Source organism: Prosopis cineraria, unplaced genomic scaffold (assembly GCF_029017545.1).
Source record: "Prosopis cineraria cultivar Desert tree isolate PC_DT_omini unplaced genomic scaffold, ASM2901754v1 PC12, whole genome shotgun sequence".
In the NCBI taxonomy this organism is placed as follows: Eukaryota; Viridiplantae; Streptophyta; class Magnoliopsida; order Fabales; family Fabaceae; genus Prosopis; species Prosopis cineraria.
The window spans coordinates 34,137,076-34,146,051 of NW_026555343.1; the positions used below are offsets into that span (position 1 = coordinate 34,137,076).

General features: G+C 30.6%; 2 protein-coding genes across 3 annotated transcripts; both read left to right on the forward strand.

Moving 5' to 3' along the window:
• The first annotated feature begins 4,558 nt into the window (after positions 1–4,558).
• Positions 4,559–8,086, forward strand: LOC129289568 (E3 ubiquitin-protein ligase RSL1-like). Of its 2 annotated transcripts, XM_054926353.1 has the most exons (4): positions 4,559–5,585; positions 5,737–6,213; positions 6,747–7,438; positions 7,955–8,086. In XM_054926353.1, the coding sequence occupies exons 2-4, from the start codon at positions 6,196–6,198 to the stop codon at positions 8,025–8,027; spliced, it is 783 nt and encodes a 260-aa protein (XP_054782328.1). In that variant the 5' UTR covers positions 4,559–5,585; positions 5,737–6,195; the 3' UTR covers positions 8,028–8,086. The 2 variants fall into 2 exon arrangements, with proteins under 2 accessions (XP_054782328.1, XP_054782327.1); XM_054926352.1 differs by lacking the exons at positions 4,559–5,585; positions 5,737–6,213 and having other exon boundaries at positions 6,296–7,438.
• LOC129289272 (uncharacterized) lies at positions 4,961–5,834 on the forward strand. Its single transcript, XM_054926051.1, has 3 exons — positions 4,961–5,272; positions 5,345–5,486; positions 5,737–5,834. The coding sequence occupies exons 1-3, from the start codon at positions 4,961–4,963 to the stop codon at positions 5,832–5,834; spliced, it is 552 nt and encodes a 183-aa protein (XP_054782026.1).
• Positions 8,087–8,976: the final 890 nt, after the last annotated feature.

Below are 8,976 nucleotides of genomic sequence, written 5' to 3' on the forward strand. Positions count from 1 at the left end.
GGATTAAATAATTATTTAGTAGGACATTTACAACTAATTATATGGCAACAATATAGTCACAAACATATTGAATTCCATCTCTTGAAACATACTGGTGTATTCACGATTCATAAGTTCAAGTGGCTTCCTTATGCCCAAACCCTTTCTAATTATAGTTCTTACTCCTAGTTAGATTCTTCTGGAAAATTTTGGCATCAAAATCAAAGTCCATGAAAGTAAAAGAAGATGAAGAATTGGCGAATCATCTAATAGAGAAAGTCTTCTAGCTTCAAAAAGAACCCATCCTACAAAAGCTCAACAACAAATGGAAGTTAGTGATGAGGAAGAGATATTGAGTTGGCAGAGAAACACAATCAATGGTAGTTGAAGGGAGAATAAGGTGAAATGGACTGTGGAAAGACATAATGAGAATGAACAGTGGGCAAGCTCAGTGAAAACAAAGAGAACACAAGCCATGGTGGTAGAAAATGGTAGGCCAATGGTGGAGACGATAAAGTGAGCAAGGAGGGATGCTCGTGGATGGAGGTGGGAGCTCAAAATGCAAATGAATAGCAATGTTGAATGGGTGTAGGACATTTTGATCCATTCATCCCATCCTTTTTTGAATATTATAATGAGTTTAATTCTTAACTTTCATTTAGTCCTTGGGCACAATTTCCTTTCCAAGTAGGTCTTTTTCACCAATTCTTCCAAATAAAAAACATAGAGAGAACTTCAGTTCATTTTCTTTTTTTTTTCCTGCCCCAAATATTTCTATGCTTTACACATCTAAGAGAGAATGAAGAAATTATAATTCATTGAAGAAGCCTATAATCCTCTATCTATCTTTCACAAATTTTGAACCAAAAAAATAATAAGAAAAGAGGTTTCAGTGCTTAGCAATGAACAATATTTGTATGAAGAAGATCAATACAAATAGAGAACAAGAAAGTGGTAGTGTATTCTCCCTTTAATTTTATTTATAAGATAAAGAGAGATTTATTTTTTTTGGTATTATAAATCATCTCATCAAATTTTCTTACATAATTCTCCTTTTATCTGACATTAAACATTGATGAGAGAAAATACACTACTAAATTATATATATTTAATATAAGTAAAATTGAAAGTTTATTCAATTTTTTGATAGACTTAATGAATTTTAAAATTTTTATTGATTCTACTAAAACTCTTTGAAAGTAATTTATAAATGAAATCAATCGAAAGAAGGGAGTAATAAAAAAATCATTTTCATATGAGGAAGTCTATATAAAAATAAATATGTAGTCAGACAGATTTTCAAAAAAAAAAAAAAAGACCGGTTAACAATCACCAGTAAAATAAAATGATTACATAAAGAAGCTAATGAGAATAATATTTCTTGGGCTGACATAGACGAGAAAATAAAAAGAACATGAAAAGCAGCAACAAACTTCTACCCTACGATCAGATGGCCCTTCAAAATGTTTCCATTGCAACTTTGTGTCCATGTATAGCGACATGGTTTTGAATTGTTATATAAATGAACAATCATAACAACAAAGAAACAATCAAGGATATTGAAAGAGAAATTATGGATTTTGAATACGAAGTTAAACAATTAATTAACTTTGAAGCGGCCAATAGAAATCCTATGAACTTGAGTCATATGTAGTGGCAAGAGTTAAAACCCAAAGTTAGGGGATACGAAATAATTTAATAAAAAATTAACATTTTTTTAAAAAATAATAATTATGTTATGACTGATTGATATAGTCTTGTAATGTAAATATGTTCTTTATATTTTATCTAGATCAATAAAATATTATATATTTAATAAGTTTTTAAGTCTAAGTATTCTTCATTTAATTAAAAAGGTGCAAAATATCAAGAGTAGGGATGTAAAGTTGTAAATTTTATATGCCCCACTATAATTTTTTTCAAATGTACCCCCTTAATCCAACATGGCTCTGCCGCCATGTGTTATATAAAATTGGGAACATCATATGCATATATATTATACAACTTGTTTGCATGATTGTACATGTTAGTTTGTTTATTAGGAGAGATACCAAGTTTAGTTAACAAGTTTATAAGTGATGGTAATATTTAAAAAGAGATTATCAAGAAAATATTCATGTAAAAATTATATCATGCTTTTAAGGATATGGTGTTGGATTTCTTTTGTCTAACAATAGTAGTATTTTTAGTTTGTGGTGACATGATATTAGCTTTTTTTGTTTACAGGAATGTCGTGCTTTTTCTAATTGTTGGTTTTTTTTTTAAGTGAATATAGATATTTTATCATGATACTTGTGATATATTGACAAGTTGATCTTGATGTTTATAATATTTCATGATCAAATATATTGGAGTTATAAGTATCATGTTTAATTTTAATAGTAGTAGTGACATTGTCTTTTTATTAATTTTAATAGTGTTGGAGATTTTGTTTATATAAGTACTATGATAATTAATGTATAATATATATTTTTACGTAATCATATTTAATTTTAAAAAGGTGCCCACTTTTTGATTTTAAAAATGTAAACATAACATATTTTTACTAAATTATTTAATTTTGAAATATAATAATATGAAGATGCGTTCTTAACGAGTAATTTGATTTAAAATTAACTTGATTATATTAATTTTAATATAATTTTCACTTTTAATTTATGTTTACACTAATAATTTCATAATATATATTAATATAAGGGTGTTATAATTATTATGATATCTGTTTATTTTTTTCCCCTTCATTTTTTCCTGTTCATCTAAACAAGAGGACTGATTTTCTTTCTAGTTTTCTTTTATAAACTAAATTTAATTTTTAATTTAAGCCTGAGGCCTGAAAGAAAAAAAAAATCGAGACATTTAACTACGAAACCGTTTTTCCTGCTCAAAAAAATTCAAATTTGCATAAAAAACATGACTAAAAAATACAGTGTATCTGCATTTAGAAAAATGTCATTTTAAAATATCATGAGCAAATAAGAGATGAATTGATTGATATTAAGTAGGTGAATTGTGATTTTGATTTTATATAATAGATTAATTAATATAACTTTATGATGAACATTATAATATTAGATGAATTTTTATCATCACATCGTATCTTTTAATATCTCAATTATCTTATAATATCTCCTATTATCATCAAATTTGTAAATTTTGATTAGACCGGAGTTATGAATTTATGTGTAGAAATATTTAGGGTGTACCGTGATGATGGAAATTAAAGAAAGCGTTTTTATTCTCTCCAGGTAATTTTGTTTATTCCACCTTATATTATTATCTCTTTCTTTGTTTTATAGTTTCGATTATTTATAATATACTTAATATTAATATTAATATTTTTGAAAAAAACTTAATCAAAAACTCAATATCTAAAGTTTGACTCAGTACAAGTCAATTTTTATAGTTTTGACTTGGTTAAAATTTTTGTCTTAAACTTTAACCCTTGCAATTCATTCCTTATAATTTTATATTTTAATTTATTTAACACACATGTTTAAAATTAAAATTATAAAAAATAAATTTATTATTAAATTTTATGGAATAATGTTTAAGATGGCATAATTTTTTTTGAAAAAGCTTATATTCTTAATATTATATATTTAAAATATTTGTTTCCAATTAAATCAAGATATATTTATAGATTATTTATTTCATAATAAATTCTTGTTAATAATATTACCAACACATTAAAATTTATTTGTCTTGATTTGATTGAATAAAATTATATTGAGTATATAATTCTAAATGTATAAGTTTTGCCCATTTTTCTGGAGACTTTAATGTTATTTTCCTTATAAAAAATCTATGTTTCCTATTAAAAGAATTATTCAAATTTGCATATAAACAAATAATTCGAAAAAAATACACCATTAATGTGCATTTAAAAATGTCCTTTTAAAATAAATAAATAAGAGATGAACAGTTGATGGATGGTTTGATATGATATAATATATTAATTAATATTCTTTTATTATAAATATTATGATATTACATTAATGTCTATTATCTTAATGTATCTTTTAATATCTTAATTTTGATTAATGAGAGGTGAATAGTTGATTGATGATTTTGATTAGACTATAATATTCTTTTATTATAAAACTTCTCAGCTGTATTGTGAGTTGTGGCAATGAAAATATAAGAAAGTTCTCTTAAAATTTGTTTGATTATTTTTTTAGAATAATTTTTTTCTGAAAAATTAAAAAGCCGTTTAAAAATATATTTTCTATTATCTGTTTTAAAAAACAAAAAAATTTAAAAGTTATTATGAAAAGTAAAAGTTTGAACATTTTTTTACTCTGTTACTTTTTGTTTTTCAAATTTGAAGAAAAAAATATCATGTTTTTATTAAGGATACTTATATTTATAAAATAAATAATAATTTCCCCTTTTATTCTCTCCTTTTAATTTTTTCTATCTCTTTATTCGTTTCATCTTTTACGGCTTTGATAATGTGAAAAAGAATTGAACTGACCCCACAAGGACTTTAGATAGAGAGTCAAACTTTATTGCTGAAGTTACTTCCGAGCAACGCGCACTTTGCATTATGGAGTAACTCACAAAACCAACACTTTCAAAGTAAAGCTGAATCACTCGGCCTTCTTCGCACCAACGAACACTAAAAAATATGGCTTAAGACGCTGCCTCTGATCTTCTCCTGTCAGCTCTGTTTCACGAGGATAAAGACGACGATCACACCCCTTTTACCGATGATGAATTTGCTCAACGCTTGCAGTTTCAGGAAACCCTCTACTCCTCCTTGATCACTTCCCAAAACCCACAAAATGATCTGTCGTCGTCGTCATCTTCATCTTCTTCTTCTTCGCTCCTTTTATCTTGATCTTCATCATCGTCTTTTCCTTTAAAAATGGCTGACACTTGCCCTACCCCAGAAACCGAGCCCGTGAAATCCTCAAATGAAGCTTGTGAATTGTAGCAAGTCATCTACGAGACCTGTGCAGAAAGTAAAAAGACTTCCCAGATGTTCAGAAATCAGAGATGCCACCCCTCGTTTTGCTCTGATTGTGTTGCAAAACAAGTGGCCACAAAAATTCAGGACAGCATTGCAGTAGTTTCGTGTCCTGGTTTGGATTGTAAAAGTGATATTGGGCTAGACGCTTGTCGGCCATGGCTTCCCAAGGACTTGCTTCACAGGTGGGATCAGGCTCTGTGTCAAGCTGTGTTTCTGGCAGCCCCTATATATTACTGTCCCTTCCAGGATTGTTCAGCTATGTTACTGATTGAGAATGAGGAAGAAGATCATCAACAAGATATAGGGGAAGCAGAGTGCCCTGTTTGCCAAAGACGGTTCTGTGCAAGATGTAATGTGGCATGGCATCCTTAAGTTGAGTGTGAGGAATTGCAGAAACTGGAAGAGAATGAGATAGTGAGGGAAGATCTGGTTGTGAGAGAGCCTGCTAAAGAGAAGAAATGGAGAAGGTTTCCACAGTGTAGCTGTGTAGGCTCTTTGCGGAGAGGATTGATGGATGCTTGCACATCACTTGCATGTCAGTTTTCTTGCTGCTACTTCATACTGAAGCAATCACACTTCAACTAACTGTGTATGAGAAAGTTCTTGCCTCTGGCTTACTAGTTTTAGTTGACAGGTAACTAACAACCCAGGTCAAACTTTTTTGTCTGTTTTAAAATTTTAGAGATTAGGTAGTGAAAGAATATACTTCACTTCACATGATGAGAATGTGTTTTTCTCCTCTTACTTAATATGAACGAGTTTGTTGATAGAATTTGATTTTGCAGGCGCCAGCATGAGTTTTGCTAGGGGTGTGGAGAACAATGGACTTCTTCTCGTATCTGTATGTTGCCAAGTGAAGTTGGGGATGGAGGAGGAAGATTGAGAAGCCTCAGTGTCGAACCTGAAGGTTCTGGTTGATCTGTCCCACCAGTTTCCAGCTGCTTGAAATTGATCTTCCGCCATGGCTGGTTAATGAAAATGGTGGTGGGTAGATGTTCTTGTCAAGAGCATCAGATTCTTGTTTTGTGAGAAGAAAATGAATTTAAAACCATCCAATTCTTTCTCTATCAGTGTCAGAATAATGCTGATCATTGTCAACACTAAACCGATGATTCAAATCTGAGTAGAAGAGTAGCTAGATGAGGTGGGGGTGTGAACACCGAACCGGTCGGTTCCAATTCCCTTGACGCCATAGCAGCCATCCAATTTATGCTATCACAGATTCCTCCTCCCTTGTACAGTTTATGCTGTATTTGATTGAGGTTATTTATGTCATTTTACTCAAAAATTTAATTCCAATTTAGTCCAAGTGAAACGTTCCAGAATTTAGAGGAGTTACTGCCAAGAAATTTAGGTAGGGAATGCAGTGAAATTTTCCCTAAACACTTTTGCTAGATTGAACTTTTTTAATAAATCCGGCTTCATCGTTTTAGCAGTATATTGATAATAACTGAAGCCTTTCTGACTTTTTTTTTTTTTGGCACAAAAGCCTTTCTGGCTCAGTTTCTTCCAAAGCACGCATCTCAATCTTTATATATGATCATCAGTAAAGTAGAGCTGAACTTTACTTTGTCTTCTTCTTTACACCTTTATAACCTTACCGTACACTCCCATGGCTCAAGACTCTTTCTTTGATCTTCTCTACGAATTGTTCTTCTTGTTTTCTTTCTTCTTCACTTTTGTTGCCACTGAACTTCTCTGCGTTGAATACCCATCTTTCTCTGCTCTGTTTTTCCAACATGAACATGATCAACATGTCCCATTCACTGATGATCGTTATCCTCCGCGCTCGCAGTACCAGAAGTTCATCATTCCTCATGAAAACCTCCCATCGTCATCATCACCATCATCATCGTCATCTTCTTCTTCTTCTTGGCCAAACCAAGTAACAGAGCATGTGAAATCTTCAAATAGAGCAGTTGAATCCTTGCAAGTCATTTGTGAAATCTGCACAGAAATTAAACGAACTACCGAGATGATCAAGAGCCAAACATGCCACCATTCGTTTTGCTCTGATTGTGTGACAAAACATGTGGCCACAAAAATCCAAGACAGCATAACATCAGTTTCGTGTCCTGGTTTGGATTGTAAGAGTGTTTTTGAGATGGAAGCTTGTCGGCCATGGCTTCCCAAGGACTTGCTTGAAAGGTGGGATCAGGCTCTGTGTGAAGCTCTGTTTCTGCAACTCCCAACAATTTATTGCCCCTTTAAGGATTGTTCAGTTATGTTGCTGGTTGAGAATGAGGAAGATCAACAAGCTGCAAAGGAAACAGATTGCCCTGTTTGCCACAGATTGTTCTGTCCAAGATGTAATGTACCATGGCATCATGGAGTCGATTGTGAGGAATACCAGAAACTGAATGAGAATGAGAGAGGAAGTGAAGATTTGCTTGTGAGACAGCTTGCTAAAGAGAATCAATGGAGAAGGTGTCCTAAGTGTAAGTTCTATGTGGAGAAGACAACTGGATGCTTGCATATCACTTGCAGGTCAGTTTTCTTCTGCAAATCTACATGGAAGGGTTGTACTTTTGCCTGTTTTGGATTGATAAATTTGGATTTAAATTTTAATCCTATATTTGAATCTCATGCTTAAAATTTGCGCACTTATCTTTTTTTTTTTGTGGGGATAGTGTAAAAAATATCAAAGGATAAAGAGAGAGTTGGATATTGAAAGGAAAACAAAAAATTAAAAGTGACAAATTTATTTTTATTTTTTAATCAGTGAGTTATGAAAGAAGATGTAAGAGTGATAAAGGCACTAACAATAAAAAATGCAAAGAGAATGAAAGGGATAAAAGTGATTAAAATTTTAAATAATTAGGATGTAGTGAGAATTTAAAATTATAAAAGAATTATGATAAAAAAATTGATTTATAAAGTCATCAATTTTTATGAATTTAAATGAGAGATTTGATCTAAATTTAATATTTTTTTAAAAGGATTTTGAGCAAATAAGGAGTTAAATGTTGATGGATTAACTAAATGATTTATTTGTGATTGAAGGTGCAAATATGAGTTTTGTTATGCATGTGGAGAAGAATGGACAAACACTCATGGAGGCTGCCAAGGAAAGTAGATTATTTAATGCCAAGGTTTGATAAAGAGCATATCATTATCACTTGTCACTTTGTAATTTTGCGATGTTTGTTTGTATTGAAGACTTGACATTAACTTGTCCAGATTGAGATTGATATTGGCAAGAAAATTCCACAATCATTGTCTTTTAGCAAAGTATTTAGCAGTGTTTGGATTGATGAATTTTGATTTAAATTTTTAATTTAAAATACATAATCTTTATTTTGGTAGTAAGAAAACTTTATACTAACAAGAATGAGTTGTCTTAAAAACTTGTGTATTGGCTAAAGCAAATATATAATTAATAAACAAAGCAAAAATACAATCACAAATATACACTCTGGTTAGAGACTTCATGTGCTGTGCCATTTAAAACTCAAAAATTAGGTTGATTTTAACTGCCACAATAGATATTTGGTGTTTTTATCTTGTCTGATAATGAGAGAGCTTGTAGATTCACTTTTAATTATGAGAATATTATTAAAATATTTAAATATAAGTGAACTTAAATTGATAGGAAAAGTTGTACATGAATTATATAAAGTTCGGTTTAATAAATCGTGTATAGTGAAATATATATATATATATATATATAAAAGAACTCATAAATCTAAGTTTTAAAATGCTTGCAATTAAGACAAGGCATGCATTTTCATCGATAATGAAAAAAATGACGTTTTAATTTGACAAAAAAGAAAGGAAATTGGGTGATGGATCATTGATAACAGCTTTTTTATATTGGAATAGACATGTTACTATCATTTAGACATGACGGCTGTGAAACCATGGCAGATGAATCTCATATCAGACCATCTCAGTGTATAAAAACACCAAGCATCTACTGTCGTAGTTAGAGTGAACCTAAATTTTGAATTTTGAATGTTATATAGCACATAGAAGTCCCTAAAATAAATTAGAGTCATTTCTATTTTAAGCTCCACGCAATTATA

Bases quoted from the DNA above. Each gene is read 5' to 3' on its own strand.
- LOC129289272 (XM_054926051.1), top strand. From the start codon at position 4,961: ATGTTCAGAAATCAGAGATGCCACCCCTCGTTTTGCTCTGATTGTGTT. The intron at 5,273-5,344 runs GTTTGCCAAAGA...GAGGAATTGCAG, and splicing joins TAGGGGAAGCAGAGTGCCCT to AAACTGGAAGAGAATGAGAT. The intron at 5,487-5,736 runs GTCAGTTTTCTT...TTGATTTTGCAG, and splicing joins TGCTTGCACATCACTTGCAT to GCGCCAGCATGAGTTTTGCT.
- LOC129289568 (XM_054926352.1), top strand. From the start codon at position 6,564: ATGGCTCAAGACTCTTTCTTTGATCTTCTCTACGAATTGTTCTTCTTG. The intron at 7,439-7,954 runs GTCAGTTTTCTT...TTGTGATTGAAG, and splicing joins TGCTTGCATATCACTTGCAG to GTGCAAATATGAGTTTTGTT.